This window comes from Leptinotarsa decemlineata, unplaced genomic scaffold (assembly GCF_025532065.1).
Source record: "Leptinotarsa decemlineata unplaced genomic scaffold, Ldec_3_MD MMD2_tig00026340_RagTag_RagTag, whole genome shotgun sequence".
NCBI classification, from domain to species: Eukaryota; Metazoa; Arthropoda; class Insecta; order Coleoptera; family Chrysomelidae; genus Leptinotarsa; species Leptinotarsa decemlineata.
Window position 1 is genome coordinate 12265636 of NW_027412694.1, and position 26338 is coordinate 12291973.

At 36.2% G+C, this 26338-nt stretch overlaps 2 protein-coding genes across 2 annotated transcripts in view; one reads left to right on the plus strand and one right to left on the minus strand.

Annotated features, from left to right (window-relative positions):
• Positions 1–26338, minus strand: part of LOC141485860 (S phase cyclin A-associated protein in the endoplasmic reticulum-like) — a 252152-nt gene that overhangs the window by 45548 nt on the left and 180266 nt on the right. The window contains exons 5-6 of the mRNA XM_074183413.1: positions 12436–12601; positions 10767–10958 (exon numbers count right to left, since the gene is read on the minus strand). Coding sequence (XP_074039514.1) covers positions 10767–10958; positions 12436–12601 — 358 coding nt within the window. The remainder of the gene's footprint in view (positions 1–10766; positions 10959–12435; positions 12602–26338) is intronic.
• On the plus strand, positions 2540–3685 carry LOC141485930 (uncharacterized). Its single transcript, XM_074183611.1, has 3 exons — positions 2540–2740; positions 2800–3021; positions 3078–3685. Exons 1-3 carry the CDS (start codon positions 2570–2572, stop codon positions 3393–3395), a joined length of 711 nt encoding a protein of 236 aa, XP_074039712.1. The 5' UTR covers positions 2540–2569; the 3' UTR covers positions 3396–3685.

The window sequence follows — 26338 nt, forward strand, 5'->3', positions numbered from 1 at the left end:
CATTTTAATTCCATAAAGTGGTTTGTTATTACCTCTTTTTTTTATAAGATTGGTTTTCACGAAACATGTAAATTTCATCAAATTTTTTGGAATCGGGAATTCATTTTTTAAGAACTCTTCCATTTGGAGAACTGCGTTTATGTGGAATAAACTTCCTGAGAACGTTTTTCCAAATGAATTCAATCTCCAGCGATTCAAATCCAACGTGAATCGCTGCTTTCGTACAGGCACCACTCTCAGAGCGCCTTAAGAATTTTCCTGTAGTGCTTGTATTTTGCCCTTAAAAAACTGACATAATTTTCCGATCAACATACTCGACGAAAGAGTTGAGAATAGAAAATAAACGAATGAAAATATTTCGCGATGAGTATACGCGAAGCAATCAGTGCATCGTATAATGGGCAATAATAAGAAAAACAAACACGATCATCATGTGTAAACCGGAGCAAACAATCTGCGGCTCGGTAAAGTTTGAAGAGAATAGTCGGGCGCAATCCCTCGGGAGGCTCGCTAGAGAGAATCAAGTCGATCCGTACAAAGCTAATTTTCGATTGAAAGCGAAATGATTCAATTAAAAGGCAACGCTAGTGACGTATCGGTTAACGCAAACACTAAGAGCGGGCTCTTCTGCAAACACGAACCCAGGCAACCAGAAAGTTATAACCAGGAGTATGTTTGTCTATTCAACATGGTTGGGCTCCTGGTAGTTCGTGATTTTCAATTTCAGTTCACGGGTCGACCACATTATGAGTTTTTGAAACCTTTCTTTCATCATACTTGAATTCACCCAGACGCGGCATTACGCTTTCAATTTGTTTCAAGGTCTGGAGTCAATTTATTGTAACATATTTGCGAAGCATAAAACTCAAAGTCGCCTCCACATGTACACATGTACATGTTTCGAACCTATATAGGTTCATCATCAGCTAATTATTTAAAAATTCTACAATAAAAGAAGAACAACATAACAGTAGTTAATACAGTGAAGTAGAAAATATGTTGCAATGAATAAAAAAAACTGTCTTATTTTACCAATGAATAAATGGTCACAATGACAGTTATTAGTAATTATTTTTTTTTATATTTAGTAAATGACGGAAGTTTATAACATCCTAGCTATAAATGAGTGAAGTATGAGAGGCTTACAGCCTTCATAACCTCTAATTAACATCAAAATCATAAAACGTCACATGAAAACGAATTCTAATGAAGGGATCCGAACTGAATTGAACGAGAAAGGAGAATCAACTGTCAAAAATATACAGGGTGTTACTAAATAAGTGTAAAACATTCAAGGAGGTGATTCCTCATCGAAAAAAAGATAGGATCTTTCATATAAAGAAACTTCATTGGATCATCCCTTGTTAAGATACAGCCCCTTAAAGAGGGTATATAAAATTTGTATAACAATTTTTTTACAAGCACTGAAAAAGTTACAATATTGAAATTAACCTGACGTTTTGTACTACCAAAAAACACTTAGCCAGGAATTTATTTGGTTTACCCCATGGTTGTAAGGGGTGGAAAACGCAACCCCTAAAATTTATTTCCAATGTAACTTTTTGTCTTATTCTTTGTTTACCATTCAAAAATGTATTTCCGATAGCCTGTTTCATTCCAAACAAAAAATGTCTCTTGGGTTTTTTGCCCAAAATAAACCAGTTCGCAGCAAAAAATTATTTTACGAACAACTACAGAGATACATCGTCATAAATGCGAACGGGATTTATTGTTATTTTGTAGTTAGTGCCTGCATTAAACGATTAAAGGGTAATAAACAAAACTAATTTATTAATACCAAAACACACAACATGTAGAAATCATAGTAAATGTTCAATATGTCTACCTTCAGACATTACGCATGCGTCTAGACATCGGCGCATTGAGCCACGTATTCGCTCAAATATTCCTGGAGTCTCTCTGATTACCCTGCACGCATCGAAGATGCGGTTTTTTAAGTCCTCTACATCGCGAACAGGAGTACGATAAACCAAAGCTGTAAATGGCCCCAAATAGAGAAATCGAGAGGATTGAGATCCGGGGATCTAGCGGGCCAGTTCTGTGGTCCTCGTCGACCTATCCACTGATTTGCATATGTTTCACTTGAATGCTGACGTGCTACTTGACTAAAATGGGCGGGAGCCCCATCATGCATAAAAAACATATCCCTTCTGACGCCCAAAGAACTTCCTCCATCAGTACTGGATGCACTTCTCTTAATAGTTATTTATGTATCAAGGGAATTAGGAGGGCCTTAATTACCGATGGCAAAGTTTGCGTCCCGAGGGCCTCTGGCCCGAGGGACAGCAATTGCCTGAGGTTATTAAGGTTCATTAATTCCCGTGGTACATAGATAATTTTATATCTGACCGATTTCAATAAAATTTTGTTCATTTTTGAAACGGAAAAATGTACCAATTCCTTACGTTCCCGGTATATTTGAATCAGGTACCGTTGATTATAGTAGAGTTTTCTTGTTGCTAGGTTGTTGCTATGTTACTTGTTTATAAACAGAACTTTGTTATCAAGCTGTGTTTGCGGTGAAAACGTGTTTTCTACCCCAAATATAATGGAGGATATTTTGAAAAAAGCTGAACAAGCAAGAGAATCATTAATTCCATCGAAAAGTGAAGCCGTATACCAAAAAGAATACAAGATATATTTGGACTGGCTGACACGGAAAAATGTTATGCCAAAAGATGTCACTGAAAGTGTATTTCTGTCATATTTTCAAGAACTGGTAAGGAATTTTCTATGTTTTTCGGTAGATTTGGTAGTAATTGTGTTTATTCGTTTCAGTCAGAAACGTATAGTCCGAATTCTTTATGGACTAAATGGTCAATGCTAAAATCGATGGTGACTATACATGAGAAACGAGATATCACCAAGTTCAATGAACTACAGGCTTTTTTGAAACGGAAGAGTAAGAGTTATAAGCCGAAAAAGTCTGCTGTTTTATCTCCTAAAGATGTTATCAGATTCCTAAAGGACGCTCCTAATGATATTCATTTATTGCATAAGGTAATTTTTTTCTTATTTTCCTTTTTGTGTGTATTTATTTCTTTTTTTTGTTAAAGGTTGTTTTGATTATGGGTTATTTTGGAGGATGCAGAAGTCAGGAACTTTTGAATATGAAGATATCGGATATAGAGGACCGGGATTCCGTTATGGTAGTGAACGTACCGGAAAGTAAAACTGGTGTATCGAAGAAATTTACAGTTGTGGATGAAAAAGAGTTCTCCGCTTTGCCTTTATTAAGACTTTATATGTCTTTGCGTCCTAAAGGTATTGAACGATTTTTTTTGAGCTTCCGACAAAATAAATGTACATCTCAACCAATTGGAAAAAACATTTTTGGGGACATTGCCTTCGTCGCACTTCTGCTACTGCTCTAGCCAATGCAGGAGCAACTATGACTAACTTAAAAAGACACGGAGGTTGGAAAAGTTCCACGGTGGCGGAGGGGTATTTGGAGGATAGCATCGAATTGAGAAATAAAACGGCGCGTATTTCGTCTACTTTGTCATCAGAAGAGGGAGGTACCTCGACTGTAGTGAACAGAAACTCCAGCCATACAAAAGAAGAAATTGTTTCCAGTGGCGGAAGTAATTTTCAGGGAACATTTCAAAATTGTACATTTATTATTTGTAATGACGTGAATAAATAAAATATGGTTCAGTTTTCATTTCTATTTATTTTTACTTGTGAAAGGTAGAGGGAATTATAAAATCTATAATGTCCCAAGGGAGTTATGACCCTCTTTATTGATAGCGTAACTATGACGATATAAGCTTATGATATCCCGGTCAGAAATAAAAACTTTAACGTATGCCTCACCATTTAATCGAGGAGGTAGAAAATGAGGCCCAATTAAATCATCCCCAATAACTCCGAGCCACACGTTGAGAGAAAACTGTTCTTGATAGTTAGTTTCGACAATAGCGTGAGGGTTTTCATCAGGATGATAATTATGAAAATTAATAATCTTGTCCCATGAAAAACTACATTCGTCTGTGAATTCTATCGTCTTCAGAAAGTCACAATTTCTTCTAATCATTTCCAGCATCCAATTGCAAAGTTCAAGACGGTTCGGAAAGTCTCGCGGTAACAGTGCCTGTACTCGTTGCAGATGGTAAGGGTATAAGAGTTGTTCCTTTAAAATTCAAAATACCGTCATATGATCAACATTTAGCTGGAAAGCAATCTTTCTAGTACTGGTAGTAGGTTGTTCTTCAATCAAATTAAGTACTGCTTCCTCAAGCTGTGGTGTTCGTACTTCTCGATGGCGACCACAATTCTGCGTTCTTTTGTCGAATGAACCATATTCTCGTAATCGTTGATGAAGTCGAGCAAATATTTTATGTGAAGGGTGCTGCCGTTGAGGATACATTTCAGCATATCTTCTAGAAGCTTCTAACCCTTTCCCCTGCGACAGACCGTAAACGTAATGCATATCAGCCATTTCCTCATTTGTGTATGCCATTTTAATAACAAGTGAATTATTAAAGTAACAAATTAAGAACAGAACATCAACACACAATTAGTATTAATTCAATTTCGAAAATTCACAAACTGACAGCGTCATACCAATTTCATTGTCACTATCGCTAATAGCGACCTACTAGATAGATTGGTTTCGTATTTTCGCATTTATGACGATGTATCTCTGTAGTTGTTCCTAAAGTATTTTTTTGCTGCGAACTGGTTTATTTTAGGCAAAAAACCCAAGAGATATTTTTTGTGCTTGTGAAAAGAATTGTTATACAAATTTTATGCACCTCCTTTAAGGGGATGTATCTTAACAAGGGATGCTCCAATGAAATTTCTTTATATGAAAGATTCTATCTTTTTTTCAATGAGGAATCACCTCCTTAAATGTTTTATACTTATTATATTACACCCTGTATAAAGAAGTAAAGTCGAGATGACATAGAACATTGAAAAGAAGATCTGTAAACATAGAATATAAGAAGGACCACCACACACATATCAACTCGTGTTCCGAGCAAACAGATCCCATACCATCTATACATGCCATCTTGTTACAATAATTTATTAAAGTAATCTTGTGAGTTGAATTCTGAGACCAATAAGGTTGGAAGAACAACTGTTCCGATCAGCAACACCATACGAGACATCTATTATCCATGCAAGGAATGAAGAAAAGGTATCAAACAACAGGAGCCGACCATCATACAACTGTACAACTATACTTATAAAATGAATAAAATAAGGGTTTATGGAAGATCTAGGCAGAGGAAATTTAGTTAAAATTAAGAGAATTGAAAAACTTTTTGACAAGCAAACTGTACTTTTTCATTAAGGGAGACAACATTGGGGTGTTCTGTGTTTGCAGATGTCTTGTCACTGTTCCATGTCATCTCGATTTTATTTCTTTATACATTTTTGACAGTTGATTCTCTTTTCTCATTCAATTCAGTTCGGATCTCTTTCATTAGAATTATGTTTCAGGTGACGTTTTTGAATTTTGATGTTAATTAGTGGTTATAATGGTTCTAAGCTTCCCATACTTCAATCATTTATAGCGAGGATGTTATAAACTTCCGTCGTTTACTTAAATAAAAAAAAACATTAGTATTAACATGTCATTGTGACCATTTATTCGTTGCTAATATGTGACGATTTTTTTTCTCCACGTGTATTTTTAAATAAGTATCTGATGATGAACCTGTATAGATTCGAAACATGTACTGATTAATAGTTTTACCGTTCTAAGGGTGAGGGTGATAATAAATTTTGGAGACGACTTCGAATTTTTATGCTTCGCAAATTTACTGCGATGCTTTGCAAATCTACTTTTGTCGATAAAAAGTTGTCGAATATTTCTCTGGAATGGGAACCTAGTAGGGTTAACTTCGAAAACCGGTTCTATATCATCGTCGATAGGAGCTCATTTTCTATAACTTTCTTTTCTGAAAGCCAGCGCTCTCCATTGCAATTCGAGACTATCAAAATCAAGTACATTCGTAAAGTAATTTCAATGTTCGGGAAAGTAACTCTGAAATTTCGATTTTTGAGAATGCGATAGTAAAGAGTTCCCTAGATTGGCCTTTTTCATAGTATTCTTTTGTATAAGTCTATCAAAGATACAAATTAACCAACTCGTACCAAAACCAAATCGTTTTTGAAGACTTTAACCAATTTCTCTGCAGCAGCATACATACAGACATTGAGAAAAAAAGGACGCCACTGACTTGTCTGTATTTTTTTTTGAGTGACCAACTGAAAATACAACTTTTTCGTCGCTTGTGTTTTCTTCATATCAAGCTTCGAGAACAAAAATCATTTCTGAAAACTATCCATAGACAACATAAAATAAAAACCAAAAGTAGGTAAATAATGAACAATTTTGACCTTGAAGTAAATGAGCAAAATGTCCACCTTCAGATAAAATACACGACTGCAATCGCTTTGTCATTAGTTGCCTGATACGTTCAAAAATACCTGGAGTATTCCTTATGTCATTGCAATTGTCAAATATTCGATTCCTCAAGTCATTCACATCTAGTTCAGGAGTTTTAGAAACAACAGCCTTTAGATGACGCCATAAATAGAAATCTGGAGGATTCAGTGTCTGCACGTCCAATCGAGTTGCTGACGAGCAAGAAAACTGAAATGAGCTGGAGCCCCGTCGTGCATAAACCGCATGTTGTTTCTTACAAGTACCGGCACTTCTTCTACCAAAATGGATAAATGATCTCGCAAAAAGTCCGCGTGGGTTTCATCGGTTGATCTTGCGGGTAGAAAAAATGAGCCAATTAGGTAGTCACCAACCATTCCTACCCAAACGTTCAGCGAAAATTATTGCTGAAAATGACTTTCTCTTATAACGTGTGGATTTTCGTCGGCCCAAAAATGGTAATTGTGAAACTGGAGTAACATAAGTTACAAATAAAAGTGGTAAAAAACAGAAAGTTTCATTTCTTTTTTCTTCATCATGATTTCCTACCACGTAGTAACGGCTAAATATGCTGGTGATCACGCTATAGAATGGAGTGAAACAAGAATCATCACCAAAAAAACTCATGAAAATCTTAGGAAACTCAAATGATCCGCATATATTCATTTAGCTGGTAACAAGTGTATTTCAAATAACTCTACAGAAGTGAAGTAAAGGAAAAACTTTTCAGTTTGCCTAAAAACAATGACCGTACACTTTTTTCTCTGCCAGTTTTTCAAATAGAATTCGGTATTGTTGTCCCCTTGCTGAAAAAACGTATATAAATTCTGAACGAACTCAAGAGTTAGCAGCTGGCTTTCCAACTAAGTTGAGTGAAACACCACAACACGCTACAAATGCCTATTAAATTATTTTTCTATAAAATAATAGCTTGCATCCTTTTGTATTTGCCACTTATATCTATAGCGTTGTCGTACGATTGACTGCGGTAATCTAGAATATCAATTTGATGAGCACCTTAAAATTGAAGTGAAGCTTTTGCTTTCACCACCGGTTAGACCGCAGTTTGGTAAGAAAGTGAAAAATCGTTCAATCCGCAACGATTCTTCAACATATCGAACTACTCCCTGGGCCGAAAAGCCTCGGGCCTAACACATAGATGGCGATAGTCTTATTGTATTCACCGATTTTTCAGTTAGTACTAACCTTCAAAAGAAAGTTCATGATATTTTACTCATAAGTTTGCAAATTATTGTGCTAAAAGTGACACTACTTTTGTTGTTTTCAAAACAATTTCGCCTTTTACTTTTAAACTGTTTCTTGATGGGTAAAAATACCGTTAAAGAAAAGCAATGGCTTGAAAAGTATTATAAGGACTTCACTTCATCAGAAACAACAATTGAACATTGGTTTGCTGACGTGGTCGTGGAGACACCATCACTGATGCAAAATACGGTGGACGTCCAAATAAGGCAGTAACACCAGAAAACATAAAAAAGTCCATAAAATCGTTTTGAATGATCGAAAAGTGAAGTTGCGTGAGTTAGCCGACATTGTGAACGTATCAAATGCACGTGTTGGTTTTATATTGCATGAGCATTTGACTATGAGAAAGCTCTGTTCAAAGTGGGTTCCGCGCGAGCTCAGTGTTAACCAAAAAACAAGAACGTCTTGATGATTCTAAGCAGTGTTTGGCCACGTTTAAACATAACAAACCGGATGTATGAAACATGCATCAGTAATAAGTATTTATCGACCATCTTGAGAAGGGAAATACTATCAACAGTGAATTTTATATAGCGTTATTGTAGCGTTTGAAGGCCGAAATTGCAAATAAATAAAAGCATATGTCAAAAAAAATATTTCAGAAATTATTCAAGACAACGCACCGTGTCACAAGTGAATCAAAATGGCAAAACTACAGAATTGAATTTCGAATTGTTCCTACATCCACCGCATTGGCCAGATTTGGCTCCTAGCGACTACTGGCTGTTCGCAGACCTCGAAATGATGCTCACCGGTGAAAAATTTCGTTCGAATGGAGAGATTATTGCTGAAACTGAGGCCTAATCGTTTTACAAAAGTGGTATTGAAATGTTAGAGTGGCGCTGGAATAATTGTGTGTCTCATGATGGAGATTACGGGTCTCTTCAGCCTATGTTTTATAGTAAGTTGATCGGAATGAGATTCGTGGGGAGTAGAGTAAAATGAAACCGAATAATGCTTTGATGTTTCAACCCTTGATACGATTTCATTGAGCACTTGATTAATTATGAAATTTATCAGTTCTTTGCCAATTGTGAAGGAAAGTAATTGATGCAACCTCTGATTTTTTTTGCATGCTGCCATAACCATATATACAACAATCCTCGAAGCAGTTCTGATATGAACTTCTTGGTACGTCCTCGAACTCTCTCAGCGATTCGTTTTTCATCTCCTCAATTCCTTCCAGTGGTCTCTTCCATATTGTAAACAGGAAAAAGTCGCAGGGGGGCAAATTTGGTGAATACGGTGACTGAGACACGATTACAATCTTGGTTGTGACCAAAAAATTACACTTGATCCAACTTGGCTTGCTTTTTTGGTATTGACTCTCCTGGGGCTTCAGTTTCGCTGTCATAACAATATACCCATGATTTGTCACTAATTATCACTCAAGCAAATCTAGATCGCCGTTGACGTCATTCAACAACTCCTGAGCGATGCTAATGCGACGGTTTTTTCATTGTCAAAATTCAGCAAATTGCATAGCATGAGCCAACCAATATGACGACATCCTCAGCAACTTCTCTAATAGCGATTTGACGATTCTTCATAACAATTTTCTACAGTTTCTCGACATTTTCATCGGTTTTTGATATGCTGGGGCGTCCAGGGCGAACGTCATCAATCACATCTTCTCGACCTTCTGTGAAAAGCTTGTACCACTTGTTAACATTTTTCGGAATCGTACAATCACCGTATGCCACCGTCAACATTTCCAGTTTTTAGAGAACCTGAATCCATTGTTTTAAAAAAATTTGATGCAGAAAATCGTCAAACACGCAAAACACTTCTAACTTTTATGCGTCTCACCAACAAACTGAACACGGCGCAAATCGAAAGAATGTATTCCGCAAAATTTTATTATTGACCTTATTTTTCAATACGTTATGAATCAATAGGACAAATAAATTGATGAATATTCACTTATTCACATATATGCCAAAATTTTTAGCAATATTTCTATTATTCAAGAAGAATGTTAACAAGTAGATCATTGAAACACCCAGACAATTTTTTAATGATGTTATGCATTTTTAAACATCGTATCTGAATGTGCAATTAGTCATTTGAAAATATTGAATTATCCTTACCACAAGTTTTCTACTTCGTAGGGTTGTATTTGTTTATTTGTCTTTCTAATACAAAATAATTATAGTTTCATGTGAAATTTTAACGAATTAAGTCTATTATCAATATTATCATTATTTTATCACTAAGGCCTTGGATGTATGATAATTAGTTAACTAGTCAAACTTTATTGTCAAATATATTTCTCTTTAACATTTGAAGGTTCACTTGAATCTCGTATTTGAAGTGTAGTTATAATATCAATTCTCCTATTCTATGAATTTTGAAATGTACCTATATCAATTTGAATATTTTCTTCCAGAAAAACATCTTACCCTTCGATCTTTGAACGATGAGCTGAAAAATAAGGAAATTGTTTCTAGTGCAAATCGTCTTTAAATGTTTTACTGAAAGAGCTGGGATTTAAATTTGAAAAAGATGATAATCGAAGAGCTTTGATTGAAAAACCTAATATCGTTTCACAACGAGCATTTTTTTTACGCAAATACCGGGAAAACCGAAGAAGTTTGAAACCACGAGAAGTGATTTTCTTAGATGAAACATGGATTTATTCTAGAGGAAATTAAAGAAAGTCTTGGCAGGATAATAATGTAAAAAGTGTACGCAAACCCGAAGGATATGATGGTAAACGATTTATTGTTGTGCATGCTGGTTCTATGAAAGGGTTTATTCCAGAAGCCAGTTTATTGTTCTGTTCAAAATCTTTGACCTTAGATTAGCATGGAGAAATGAATAGTACAATGTTCACCAAGTGGATTACTTTACAGTTACTTCCCAGTTTAGAAGAACCATCTTTAATTATAATGGACAATGCACCATACCACAGTGAAATTTTGAATAAACAGCCTACCAATTCTTCAAGAAAATCGGAAATTGTTAGTTGGTTACACGAAAACAACATTGATTTTGAAAAAATTAACAAAACCAGAATTATTGCAATTGGCTATCAAAGGATTTGACATAAATTTTCAAACAGTATATGGAGTCTTACCTGGAATTTCTTCAGATCGAGCTCGGCGACTCTCCTCAACAAATTGAAAGTTACAGATGCCAAACTCAGACATGGACCTGGTATCACTGGAGGCAACTGACCTTCAACCCTGGGCGTTGAATCAGGCGGTAGAAGAGATCCGTATAACATGGAAACACAGCCTAGAAGTTCGGTGCCATGCAGAGTGCTTACCTGTATAAAAATTACATTTTTGTTATACTGGATACTTTTTACTTATGAAAAGTGAACTGTATTCCACTTGCTTTACTAGTTTGAACTGATAATAATTGCTTTCAATCTATTACAGAAATTTTATCGACAGGAAAATGTTGGTGTCATTTAACAAAATTTTTATGGTCTAGAAATGAAAAAAATGACGAATGCCAGTAAAAAACCTTCAAGTAGTTAAAAGTGAAAATCATTCACAAATGACGGCATATTATTATGTTTATAAACAATACAATATTTTTACATCGATTCGATGGGATTTCCATTCCTTTAACCAATTATATTTGAATGGAAAAGATATTGTTTGGACAGATCAGATTTTGGAGAAGAAGCTTTTATGGTTTCTAACTCTCCATCATTAAGATCATTTTATATCAATACTCACATCACATTATGTAGCGTTTGTATTATCTGTTTCTGTTTTACTACAACTATTTAGTTTAGAAATATTGTACCTATTCCTCTGTTGATGTTTATTTTGTATCAAAAATTTTCATTACAAAATTAACATTTTATAACCCTTTTATCGCGCAGGCGTTCAAAATATCTATCTTCTTGGGTTTTTATGTTAATTCTTTTATTTTTATTATTACTTATCATTTTCGTATTTTCCTATCGTATATTATTGGAATGCTCCCTTCTCTCGAAACGAAAAAACACATGAATATTCAGAACAAAACCATTTGGGTTGTTTCGAGTAGGTACTCATTGTTAACACTTTTTGGATTAAGACAAGGGCCCAAGTGGTTGACCTTTCTTGACTAAATTTATGACCTCGATCGATGTTACAGATAATTTTTTACTGGGAACACTGTTTCTTAGTCGATGCATCCAGTCTATTCAGGGATTTCGTCCGGGAACTAATCATTATTCTAATTCACGAGGTTACACTGTTTTCTTCTGTTTGTCGTGTTGTTGGTGTCATTAATAAATTTTATTATTTGTAAACACTGTGTCCAACTGATTAATAATTCACCTATCACTAGTCCTAACAGATAATTAGACAAGTTCACAAACTGAGTGGGCATACTTGGACATATTTCAAACAAACATATTTGGAGACTGTCTGTAAATCAAATTACCTACACAGTAGGTTAATGGACTGACACCTATCAGAAAACAACTACTCCCCTGGCTAATACCACGAAGGGCGTTGGATTATATCCGACAGAACATGGTATACCCTGTATATCATTTTCTTGCTGAATAAGTTTTGATACTGATAAGCAAAAGTGAAGGAATTGCATTTATTAGGAAAATTCATCAAGGACAAGTTGTCCCACAGAAACAGGTCTCGCAAATATCTATACATAAGAGAGATGGTACTCTATTTATTCTTGTACTCGTTAAAATCGCCTAAATTAATTGAAGGTTTTTTACCATACCTATTAGGATGAATTCGAAATGTTTCAAATAAAAATCTAATGTGTTTTGCTCTCACCAGATGTGTTGGATCAGAATCTTCCGGGCAATGATCGGCTAGTGCAGCCAAAAACTCTAACGCAGCCAACAAAAAGGCGCATGCGGGAGGTATGTCGTGTACTGGTCCCCTCACGGATAAGCAGCACCGAGCCAGTTGTTCCACAACACCAACACACACCGAAAAGCTGAAAACAAAAACTATCATCAGCTTTAAAAATATATCCTATCGTATAATATACCTTGAATGATTCATTCTTTTACCGTTTTTCTGATAATACCCGTAAGGTATTCTCAACTTTATTTTTATCTGACAACTATATTGATACAAATAATAGTGATAGAAGAAAAAGTAGTAGACCTATCTCTACTAAAGTTATAATTACCCCTATCTATTGTCGTTGCTGGTGGTTGTAGTTCTTATTCAGATTATTAATACATTGACCCGAAAATTAATAACATTATCCATGATAATAAAACAATTTTCACATTCATGAGACGCGTTTCGCTAAACATTAGCTTCCTCAGTCAAACACACAGACTGGTCGTACCAGTCCGCCTGAGGAAGCTACTGTTCATCGAAGTATGTCTGTAGTAAAGTTATCAGTGTGAAAATTTGTTATGATCATGGATAGTCTCATTCAGATACCTGAATAGAACTCAAAGTTCTATCGAGGATGCACACTTGCCCCTCTGTTTCGACAGAGGCAAGTGTGCGACTGGAGCACTCTCTGAGGAAAGTCGGTCATTATTGATGTGATCAGTACTGGTCAGTCAGTACCTGCTCTTACGCTGCCCTTTGAATTTGGGTGTAGGTAGGTAGGTCTAAAGTGAGTGGGTCTATTCGACCCTCCACCGCAACCCATTAGGGTTTATTGTGGCTCACACCTATTCACACTCGGCAAAATGAACCCAGCTTCTTAACGAAGCCGATTAGTTTGTATGGTGAGTGGTCTTTCAGGTCAGATGGTGAGAGTACGAATCTGCCGAACTCAAAGAACCTGATTCGGTCCCCAGCGGGGCACGCACAAAGTATATGTTCTGCAGTTTCATCATTTTCCAGACAGAGGTGACACACACTGTCTTCCGACAGTCCAAGTCTCTGCATGTGATGATTCAAATGACAGTGACCTGTAAGAAGGCCTGTTAGGACATCGTAGTTCATTCCTACTGTAGTCAAACAACTGTTTGGGTGAATAAACGCCTTGGAGTGAGCCAATTCTGGAAGATTCTGCCAGAAGTCCATAACTCTTCTTGCCATCCAGGTGTTAAGTGTTTGTTAGGCAAAGCCCAAAGCGATGCCAATGACAGGTTCGGGTCCAATGAAGCCGCTTGCAGCACCCTCCTTTGCAAAAGAGTCAGCAGCTGCATTGCCTTCCAGGCCAGTATGGCCAGGAATTCAGACCAGAGACAATCTGTTTAGTCTTCCTATCGAGGATAGTCTTTTTTGGCAGTTTGCTACCAATTTAGACGTTGCTCGGTGGGAGCCAAGAGCTTCCAACGCCGCTTGACTGTCCGAGAATATTTTTATTGACTTGTGTAAGAGGTTTGATTCTTCCAATCTCTCCATAAACAATTCAATAGGGTAAATTTCCGCTTGAAATACAGTCGCACAGCTCCTAGGCAGGTAGATAACTCTGTCCTGGATCTGCGACTGAAAACTCTTGCACAATTTGGGTGTAAGGAGAATACCCTAATACTCTGGGTTTGGCTGCGGAAGGTAAGCTAAGTACGACGAGGTTTGTGTGGCGGAGAGAAGGTACCCGAATGGTTTTCCATAAACCCGACCCGTCCACACACTACCGCATCAACTCTCTCGGTTCCGAACGGTCTGTGTGGATCTGGTACGATCTGCACATCTCCAGTCTCTCGGTATATGTTCCATATTCGATCGATTACACCTGGCAACAACACTTGGAGTTCAGCCAGCTTCGAGCATCCCAACTACTCTTCACATGTCAATGTCGTTGCTGCATGTTTTCAATCAGTGACTGAATAAAACTAACCAGGCATATCGTTATTTTTTATTCTCGAAACGAAATCCAAAAATGTACACTACAAAAGATGTCTTGTTTGTTATGTAGAACAGAAAGTACCATAATGAGATTATACTTGTAAACATCATCTGTAGACATTTTTGAAAATATAACAGGTATTCCTGAAAATTTGTGATGTGTGTAATATGATGATTTTCATGTTGACCCCCATTATACTCATTAGTCCTCGAACACGATTTTGAGTAATTATCCATCTTCACAGCGGTTGTGGAGTCTGACATTTCATCGTTGATTCAATTTGGCAGCAACTATACAAATTGAATTTTGGGTGTTTCTCGTAGTGGCAACCTAAATTTTGTCGAAAGCTCTGTAAACTGATTAGAGTGATTTATCGGTGGTGCACGGTCACCTAGCACTCGGCACCGAGGCCGTGCCGTTGTGGTGGCGGTAAAGGCGGCCATCTAGTCGAGTGTGTCGCATCTGTGCGGTTAAGTAGGCATCTCTGGCCATGCGCTAATCAGATAAGGTGTAAGTTATGTTGGCATGTGTGTGGGAGTACGGCCACATGCCGCATCCGACACTTTGAAAACTAACTTTTTAGTACATGGGCCTGGGATAGGTCCTAATCGTAAATGTAACGTGTACATCCCATATATGTGAATTTTAAATCAATAGATTAACTTGAAAATTGGACTTAGGCATTGGTTTGTGCAAACATAAGATGAACTGTTATTCGCCAAAAAGAAATCACATTTTTGATCAAATTTCAAAAAAAATCATTTGAATTTTTGCAATTTCACTTCGGACCTACTAATTTCACCCAAATAACATTGAATTTATGCCATTTGCTATTTTCAACATTTTGTAGTTCTAATGAACAATTGTCTTTATAGGATGTTTCCCAATTGGTGAAAAAATATAGGGGGTTTGTTCAGGAGCAAATTTTTGAAAAAGTTCATATAAACATAGGCCCAGAAATACAAAGTTTCCAATACAGGATGTTAAACTTTTCCAAAATATGCCTTTCTGGTAATAATATTATAAATATCTGTTGTCACAACAAAAGATGTATTCAATGAGATTTTCAAAGATTTTTAAACAAAAAAGCAACACGTACTTCGCTATAACTTCTTCAGGCCTGTCTATACTAATTGAATCTTGGGATAATAAAATTAATGCACGAATACTTTATTTTAAAGTAAAATTGACAGGTGAAACTTTAAAGATGGCGACTAGGCGCCATCTGGGAAAAAAATTAAATAAAAAAGGGGGTCTTGTGACACATCATTTTGAAGCTCCTGACGAATACTTCACAACTCTAGAATATGAAGTCAATATCTTAACCTACTACAAAATGGCGGAACATTCAATAATTTCCTGAAGACAAACACATTAATATCGATATTTCTAGAAATATTTCTCTTTATCTGCCATATAGCAATTCCAACAACCCCATAAGGTTTGAACCTTATTTTTTGTTTATAAAAACGACAAAAAATGTCAGTACGACAATGAACATCATTGTTCAGTTAGAATATTATCATTTAGTTTTCGGTTTTACTAGTAGAAAGCTACCACGTTAACAATCTCTAAACTGGTCAATTATCGTCCATTGGAAGACAAAATTGAAGCGATTTTTATTTACGGTGCGACGCGTAACTTTCACGAGACCAAAATGATTTTCAATGAACGTTTTCCGAATCGTCCTATCTGTAGAAAATATTTGAGGGAACTTGTATCCAAATTCACAACTACCGGTAGTGTATATAACAAGAAGCCCCCATGTCATCTGTCCATTCCGGAAGAACAGCTAGTGCAAATAATTGGTGAGATGGTAGTAAATACTGAACAGTCTACTTATTCCGTCGAGAATCTTTGTGATACGTCTCCTTCTACTGTGTGGCGACTTTTCAAGAGGAATAGGTATCATCCATAGAAAATTGAAATGGTACACCAACTAACTTAAGATGAACCTGATCGAAGAACAGAATTTTGCGAAATCATGATGGAAAACATTGCAAGGCATCCTACCACAATATTTGTTTTAGTGAAGAATCTACATTTTTTTAAACGGCAACGTTAACAGATAAAATGGCTGTTATTGGAGTGACACCAACCCTCACGTTTTCCGGGAAACACATACCATATATCCAGAATCAATTAACGTTTGGGCAGTAATATTGGGAAACCATATTGTAGGACCTCTATTCATTGATCAAAATTCAACAGAGGAACTGTATTTGAATATGCTGGAAACTAATGTTGACCCTCTCATCACTGAAATCGTCGAAGCAAATCCTAATGAATTCGATATGGATATTGTATTCCATCAAGATGGAGCACCACCACATTACTCCAGACAAATAAAAAACTATTTGAATATTACTTTTCCCAGTAGTTGGATTGGCCGTCGAATTAGCCGTCGAGGTTTTACAGAATGGCCAGCCCCTCGCCAGATTCGACACCTTTGGACTTTTTTTATGCGGCTATTCGAAGCAAACGGTGTACGAAACTGAACTCGCTTCAATATTGGATATACGGCAGATAATAATAAATATTTGTAGAGATATTGACGTTACTGTGTTCGAAAATGTTCGGCGTGAAATATCGGATCAAGAAGTTCAAGGCAACCATTTAAGCATCTTCTGAACTGACCCCAAGCTTAATACCTCATATTATGTAGTTGAATGTCAATGTATTCAGGCAATTAATAAAATTTCCGCCATTTAGTAGTAGTTGAAGATATTGACATGGCGCCCAGTAGCGATCTTGAAAGTTTGATCTGTCAACTCCACTTCAAAATAAAATATTCATGCATTATTTTCATTATCTCAAATTTAAATTTCTTGAGTTGACCTGTTCAAAAAACAAAAGGGGGACATTGATGAAATGCACTATATATTAACAATTTTAAGTATCTGAGCTTTAACCACCCAATTAATGTTGAAAATGTTCACTTGAGTTTGAGATCAAATCAATTAACATTAACATAAGAAGAGAAGTTTATTCAAACTCATTTGAATAAACATGTAATGAATGAAATAACCTAAGCTTACGTATCAGTTAATTACCAGTTTGAAAATTTAAAAAAATATTCAGTAACAGGGAGACGTTTAAAGAATTTGGTCATTCAGTAAATGACCCGAATTCCTAAATCTATTCATTTACAAACATTCTGGAAGATTGATGTAACATGCCATAGTCATAACTGAAACCATGTCCTTATGCTAAAACATGATTTGCAAATGTGGAATTGATATTTTCATTAAAAAAACTATTTCTATTCACTTCGATTCTTTGGTTAAAAGTTCTACCCCTTTGACCAATACTTCAGAGACTTCAGATGTAGATGTAGATTTTGATTATTATAGACACAAAACTGAAGAAGATATTGTACAGTTGCGTTTTTGTGAAAATCTTTAGTGGAAATCTTACATTATAGTGTTTCTTGAATACGTTATGGATTTTCATCAAGTATCGGTATCGCAATCAATTCATTGTTGCTTAGCAAACTAGTTGTTTCCAACAAACAAAGCGACGTACGACAACAAATATTGATACAAAATAGGAATGTTTTAGAAAAGTTTGGCACCCTGTATCTATGTTTACATGAACTTTTTTCATAAAATTGGCCCTTGAACACGGTCTTACATTTTTTCACCTAGGAAAGACCTGTAAAAGGAGAACGGAAACAATCAAACAAAAACCGTGAAACATATGCCATTAGAAATTTTCTTAGGACTACCATAAACAGTTTTGGAAGTATTGTTAAACAGCAATCAGATTTTTTTTCATCGAAATCAGCTTCTTGAAATATAAACTTGAGTTTGTAAGCTAAAAATTCATTTTTCAAATAATCTTCTTGTAGTGGTAGCGATACTAGTTTGTCCATTTTCATCGCCAGTCAAACTAATTCAAAAAGCACACTTTAACGTAAGATTTCCACTTGAAAGTTCACAAAACCGCGAAAGTTGTTTCGCTATACGTGCTGTGTCGCGGTGTCATGTTTTTATACTAACTTGAATCATTATTAAACTACTACCTGCCAAGGTGGCCAAAGATGTAACAGGCGACCGCCATCAACAAACTAGGCAAGGTGTAAAGACTTGCATGTTTGGGAATGACGGGAGCAATGAGAACTACCCCAACACCTGCATTGAAGACACTCCTGAATCTACCTCCTTTACACTTTGTGATAATGGGGGAGGCCAGGATGGGCCAATTCAGACTGGAAAACTCACCGAACTACAAAAGACCGGACCGAACAGAAATTTCGAAACAAGTGGAGGAGCACATATTGAATACGTGCACGGACCACATGACACCGAAGTACACCTTTAACACAAACTTCACGGTCGAAATCATAAGCCGTGAAGAGTGGAAGACCATTAGTCATCCCGAAAACATGTTTGGAAAAACACCTGGTATACAGATGGATCGAAGACCAAACATGGAACGGGAGCTGGAATATACTGAGCGGATAGAAATCTGAACTACAGCTATCCGCTAGGACTATACACATCCGTCTATCAGGCGGAACTGTATGCTATCATGCAGTGTGTAAGGCTTAATAAATTGACACCTCAAAGAAATGAGCGGATCAATATTTTTACAGACAGCAAGAGCGCACTGACAAACCCGAAGGTGACATCAAAACTGGTCTGGAAATGCCATGAAGAACTGAATGAACTTGCAAACAGGAACAAATTAACTTTGTACTGGGTGCCAGGGCATTCAGGAATCACAGATAATGATAAAGCTGATGAATGCGCTAGACGCGGATCATCGACTTCATATATAGGTCCTGAACCAGCTCAGGGATACCAAAATCATTGGTACGAAACCATATTAGGACATGGACCAATAAGAAGCATACAGAGTACTAGACAAAAGTACCTGTCAACTAACACAGTAGAACCTTCATTAGGGAACCGTCCGAGAAAAGAACCGAAGAACTACTTCAATATAGTAGGGATCGGCTCAGAATAATTACAGGGTTACTAACCGGTCATTTTCCACTTAGAGGACACTTGAATAAAATGGGGCTGTACAACGGAGACCTCAGCTGCAGATTATGCAACGAAGAGACAGAAACAGCTCTACACATCTTATGCGAATGTGAGGCACTGAATCACAGGAGGCAGGCAATATGGACTGATGGAATAAGTGTCATGAGAAGATGGGAGAATAAACGCAATAAGCCCAAGAGGCTGCAGTGTTTTCTGGAGACTTGGACTGAATGGACAAGTCACACAGCTCCCAAGGTACAAAAAAACTACCTGCCACATTTCCACATAATAAATTCATTACTTTCACCTATCTAGGAACAACTCATAATACTGAAGAATAATGAATACCATTTTTACCTGTGCCAGCATTATTTAACCTACTTTTAGGATCTGTCCTAATTACCAATTTCTTCGTTGCAAACTGAATTCAATAAAGGAAAACAATTTAAATCAATTTGATCACTGAGCAATAATCCAGAACTTTTACGTCTATTGATTTCTAAACATTCCAAAAAGTTTTCCAAAAGTTTCAAACCTTTCCTTTCCGAATTCAATACATCATAATCGTGATTCAACTATGTCTCTCTATCAAAAGATAACTCGCAAATGTTGAATTGGTCTTTCCGTTCAAAAAATAACTTCTGGGCTCTTTTGTTTTTTTGGAAAAAATGTTTCCGATTTGTCCGACATAAGTGAAGCGATTTTTGGCCAATTTTTCTTTACGAATTCAAATTGAACCAAAGCGATGCCGAAACAGTCCCAAAAAATTTCCAGGCATTCAAAATGGTTACTGTTAATACTCCTTAAAGCAATATTCGACGTTGGTTTGCTAAATTTCGTTCCGGTGAAGATGAGCCCCTAAGCTAACTAGGCATCAGCAACCATGCGGTTTTTTGATGGTTTGCAACTTATTGGGAAGGTCAAAAAGCTCGAAAAGTGGGTGCCCGACGATTTGAACGATCGACAGAAATTCTCACGTTTCGAAGTCTGTTCTTCTTTGCTATTGCGCAAGCAAAACGATCTTTTTTTAGATCGGATCGTCACGTGTGATAAAAAGTGGATCTTCTTCGACAAAAGTTAATGTTCAGGACAGTGGTTAGACACCGATGAGCCACCCAGACACTTCCCAAAGGCGAAAACCCACGGCTGATGTGATTCACTATAACATGTTGCAACCTGGCCTAACCATCACGGCAGAATCCTATTGAATCCAAAAATTGCGCCAGTAACAACCGGCACTGGTCAACAGAGAAGGTCCGCCCGTATGCACATTCCACAAACCACCGTACGAAAATTAAACGAATTGAGCGTCGTTCTGCCTCACCACCATACTCCCCAGACATCTCGCCAATCGAATACAATCTTTTCACGCACTTCGATAAATTTCTCAGGGGTAGAACCTTAGCCAATCAGGACCAGACAAAAACGGTCGACTTCATCGATTCTCCATGACACAATTTTCATGCTGACGGAATCAATCGACCTGTGTTACGTTGGCAAAAGTGCACTGATACAAATGGCGCTAATTAAATCGAATGAGAATTCACTGAGATATTACAGTTCAAAGTAGACTCAGCCTCATTTTTCAATTGTGAAAATTTGAAACTGTCCAAAGATGAACTAAAAACGTTACATGAAGAATGAGCCTCAGGAAATAATAACCTTCACATAACTTGAAACTAAAGAAATTATATTTTCTATTGTCTCTCTTCCGTTTAGTTCTATGATCTTATGAAACTTTGGGAACTGAAGATGAAGGTAACAGAAAAAACTTCTCGGCCCAGCGCCTATTTACTTTAGGCCCCTGTTTGTGATAATCACATTAGATGTGTCATGTGCTCCGGCAAAGTGATTATCAATTTGGTCGAGAGTCAGCTGGGATTGGCTGGCGCCCGACTGTGCCGTGACATATCGTTCCAGAGGCGTTGATAAGGAAATATGCAGCTTTTCTGACGCTTTCCCTTCTCAATAATTCACTGAGCAAGCCTACCAAATTCAATAAATACTCTAACTCAAATTTTAAAGTTATAATGTTCAAAAATAATGTTTCACACAATGCCCAAGTATGGAATTTCTTAAACGTATTCAAAAAATACTTTTTTGAAAAACTGTCATTAAAAGTGACATTTTTAATGGTTGTTAAGGGTATTTAAAGATGGTGTTTATGAAAATGTTTTCAACATTAATGTTGAAAGTATTTTTAACACCAAACCGTTATTTTAACACCTCGACAAGTGTTTCGATCAACAAGTGATCATCTTCAAGAGGAAGATCAGTTTGATCTTTTCCACTCACAAATTGAAACTTACTCTGAACACTCCTATCTTAAATAGCTATATTGTGATATTTTCACCGAAAAGTTTTACAAAAACGCAACACGTGTTTCGCCATACAATAGCTTCTTCGGGCGTGTCTTTACTAACTATACTCTACATATTCAATGCTTTATATACCTAATTATACAATTTGAAGTACCTATATTTCAAGTACCTGTTTTTTACCTAAGTTTGTAATGAATCAAATTACCTGAGCTTATGTACCAGTTTCCACATATGAATAAAAATTTAGTAACGGAAGTTATATAATTCTAATTGATCATTCAGTAAACTACCTGTATTCTTGAATCACTTCATTTCTAAACATTCTAGACTGATTGAGTATCAAACTTTTGCCTACTATATGTAATACGTCGTATTTCTTTATATAAAACTATTTTGGGGGTGTTTCTATTTGAAATTTCTCAACTTGACTTGATTTTTGTCTTGACAGTAGAATTCACATTCATTGAAATATATCTGTTTGGTGGGTTTAATTATATAGAGCGAACTACTAAAGTTCTTCTGATGCATGATTGAAATAACATCGTTAAATTGAGAAATTAATGAATTTTCTAAGAATTTTCTGAAAGGAAACTAGAAGGAAAACGTATAATGTCCGTAATGAAACATTGAATCATTATTATTAGTAAGGCTGCATAGAAAAGCGCAGCTTCTCCTCTTCCTATTGAAGTAGAAGACATGCCCAGTTCCAGACATTTTTCAATTATTTTTTATCTTTTCTGGCTATTTTTATTTTTACATTATCCATATTTCTACATCTGAATTGAGATATTGGAAGGTGAAAATACCCAGAAATATCAACAGAAAATGAGATTTTTCTATTTGGTAATTTATACCTCATACTGGGTGATTTTTTAAGAGGTATAGGATTTGAGTTTCAAAACAACACAAAAAAATTGTAAAAATTGATGAAATCTTTATTGGAATCGATAGAACGCTCAATATAATTTAATGTTTGAAGATGATTTCATGCAAATGTTGTCCGCGGCTTCGCTTTAGATGGCCCATGCGAAAGGTCCAATTTTGGCACACTCTCTCTAAGATATCGATCGTTATTTCACGTATGAATGCTTCAATATTGGCTTCCAGAGCGTCAGTCGTTGCTGGTTTATCCCTGTAGACTTGAGCCTTAACATGACCCCACAAGAAATAATCCAAAGACGTTAAATCACACGATCTAGGCGGCCAATTGACGGGCCCCAAACGTGAGATAAACTATTCACCGAAGGCGGCTCTTAATTGGGGCATTGCTTCGCTTGCCGTGTGGCATGTGGCACCGTCATGTTGAAACCACATGTCAGGCATGTCTAATTCTTCCATTTTGGGCAACAAAAAGTCGTCAATCATCACTCGGTAGCGTGCCATTTAGAGCAACGTTCTGGCCATTGTTGTCTTTTAAGAAGTACGGCCCGATCGATGATGCCACTGACCCATAATCCACACCAAACAGTGACTTTTTCGGGATGCATCGGTAGCTCTTGCAATGCTTGTGGCTGGTCTTCACTCCAGATACGGCAATTTGCTTGTTAACATTCAACCAGAAATGAGCCTCGTCGCTGAACGCAATTTTTCTACAAAATGTGGTTCTCCCTCCAACTTTGCCAGCACCCATTCACCAAATGTTAGACGTTGTGGAAGGTCGTATGGCTTCAATTATTGCACCAGCTATATCTTATAAGGTTTTACTCCCAAATACATTTGCAAAATTTTCTACGTAGTGGAGTAACAAGGCCAATTGCTGCGAACGGTGGCGAATCGACATTTCCCAGTCATCACGAACACTGGCGGATACAGCCGCAATATTTTCTTCGGTCCTCAATCTACATAGGCGTGTTGGTGATTTAATGTCCAATAACGTCAACTTGGTTCGAAATTTAGTCACAAGCTTCCGAATAGCTCCCTCAGTAGGCCGACGAAACTGCCCATAAATTGGAAGAAGTACAGAATGCACTTTCTCCACAGAGCATGAATGTTGATAATAATATTCAATAATTTGCAAGCGTTGTTCATTCGTAAGTCGATTCATGGTTAAATTATAGACCAAACTGAACAAGTTTGATAAATGATACAAGACACGATTCACGCGTGATCTGTCAAAAACAGTGTTGCCAACAAAATATCAGCAAAAAAATAACTCATTATTTCTGATACGCTCATTTTTTTAAAGAATGGAAGTCTGAAATTACTTAGACCGTTCAATGATGTAATTAGAGGATTAGAGAAATTGTGCTCAATACACTGAAAATAACATCGATTGATTCAGAGAAATAAAAATTGAGTAACAAAAAAATTTGACATCATCGGTGGCAGTTGTCTTTGGAGCCTGAAACTCTTTTATTATAACATGAATTGAATATCTTTCAAAAATGAGATAGAATTGACCGATACTTGAAAAACACACTTTAATGTGGGACTTCTCATTGAAAGTATAGCGAAACACATGTCGAGCGGTTTTGTAACGAAAATCTTTCATTACTTTGTACATACTTATTGAAGTGTCAATTGATTTTCGAGAAATTTACGAAAAAATAAAGGCACAACAGTTAAAAACTATCAATTATTCATCTTCATCATTATTCATCATAATACTATGAAGGGCGAAGATTTGATTTTTTGTATAATTTTTGGTATTCGCATTTGTTTGTAATGGATTAACCAAAAAACCCGTTAACAAAATAAAAAAATATTTCATGTATACAAATCTAGATTATCAGTGGGTAATATGAGCTGTACTTCATTTATAAAAAAATAAAAAATCCCTATAAGAATTGCAATCGTCTGTTTTTTTTCGCCATCTTTGAAAGAGATAAGACAGACCTCTGAAGATGCTAGCTGCTCGCGACTGAAACACGTTAGGATTAAATTCCAGCAGTCAACGACCTAAAAATCCGAAACCATAAACAGTCAAAAAGTGACCGTAAAAGCCTCAACTTCTAACCCCTGGGCTGAAAAGTCCCGGGCTTGAGAAAAAATGCGTTTTCTATGTTAAAAATTGGCTTTATTCATCATCGTGATGTCTATCAAGAGCCACACAATCATTCTTTTGCCTCAATATGGTTCAGATACGTTGACGATGGCCTGTACATACCACAAAACAAAGGAATAAGAATAGAACAAATAACAAAGGAAATTAACAAACTAAATCAAATATTGATTTTCAGTGTAGAGGAAGAAAACGACTTAAAACTCAACTACCAGGACATAACTATCGGATACAACCACAACAAAACAAAATTTCAAAAGGCAATATACAGGAAACCTACACAAACAAGCTCCACTATACCCGCAAGGTTGAACCACCCACTATCACACAAAATGGCTGTCTATAACGCATTCATATACAGAATGTTAAGGGTATCACTTAGCACTGAAGCCCGAAACAAGGAAAGGTAAATCATATACCAAATAGCAAACAAGAACGGATACACCCAAAAGATAATAGATAAATTAGAAAATAGAATCAAACGAAAAATATAGAACAAGGATCAAACTACTCCAACAGATAAAACAACACAACGATGGACTGTATTCACATACGTAGGTCACCAAACAAAACCCTGAACATTAACATCACATACAAGCCGAACACTACAACAAATTCTATATCGGCCAAACAAAGAAAAAACTGATCCAAATGAACGACGTGCACAAAAAAGAATACATAAACCCAATATCAAACCTCGCAACACACGCCATACAAAACAAACATAACTTTCCCCCACCAGATAACATAAAACAAGTCAATAAAGGAAACCGTTTGGACATTTGTAAAAACTCAAACATCCATAAATTCTGAAGTCATAATTCACTTATCGAGGAACAAATACAAATCGAAACACAACAAGACCTAACATTCAATATACTACACAATACAACACATATTCCTAGAAACAGTGAACCTAGAGAAAATCCAGCACAAAGGATATTACCTGATGTAATCCAAATACAGGCAGATTTACCTGCAATACCTGCACCAAGGCGTTCTAACCGCATAAAAAACAAACAAGGAGATGAAACGTAGAGCCAAGAAGATGGTAGCACAGCCAGCTATCGAAAGCGCTCGCTTATAATAAATAGAAGTTATGAAGCTTCACATTCTTTTTGTGACATATGTTAATATTAAAATATATATAAATATAATATATATATATATATATATATATATATATATATATATATATATATATATATATATATATAGTTTACGCTTGAGAAAGTTATTGTATAGTGTCGCGGTTTTAATTAGTTTCAAGTATTTTTTAGAATCATATTTTTAAAACGCTTTTTTCCTGGATGTATACACCAAACATTGATTTCATGGCTTTTTCTCAATGAAATATTAATAAATATTTTACATTGCGATAAAGATTTTTCCCGATTTTTTTGTTAAACGATCCTTTTTAGAATTAATTTTCTTCCCAATCAACTTGAATAGTTCTTCCTTAAAGGTTTTTTAGGTTTCTAATCTTCTACAATTTTTCACCCTTTTATCTACTCGTAGCTTTCGATTTTTCCTACTGATTTATCCCGTGTACTCTATTTGCTAATAAAAATGGTGTAGATCTTCAGTTGAAAATTTA

Coding starts and splice junctions, on each gene's coding strand:
- LOC141485930 (XM_074183611.1), top strand. CDS start 2,570: ATGGAGGATATTTTGAAAAAAGCTGAACAAGCAAGAGAATCATTAATT. Junction 2,741..2,799: donor TGTCATATTTTCAAGAACTG/GTAAGGAATTTT, acceptor TATTCGTTTCAG/TCAGAAACGTATAGTCCGAA. Junction 3,022..3,077: donor ATATTCATTTATTGCATAAG/GTAATTTTTTTC, acceptor TTTTTGTTAAAG/GTTGTTTTGATTATGGGTTA.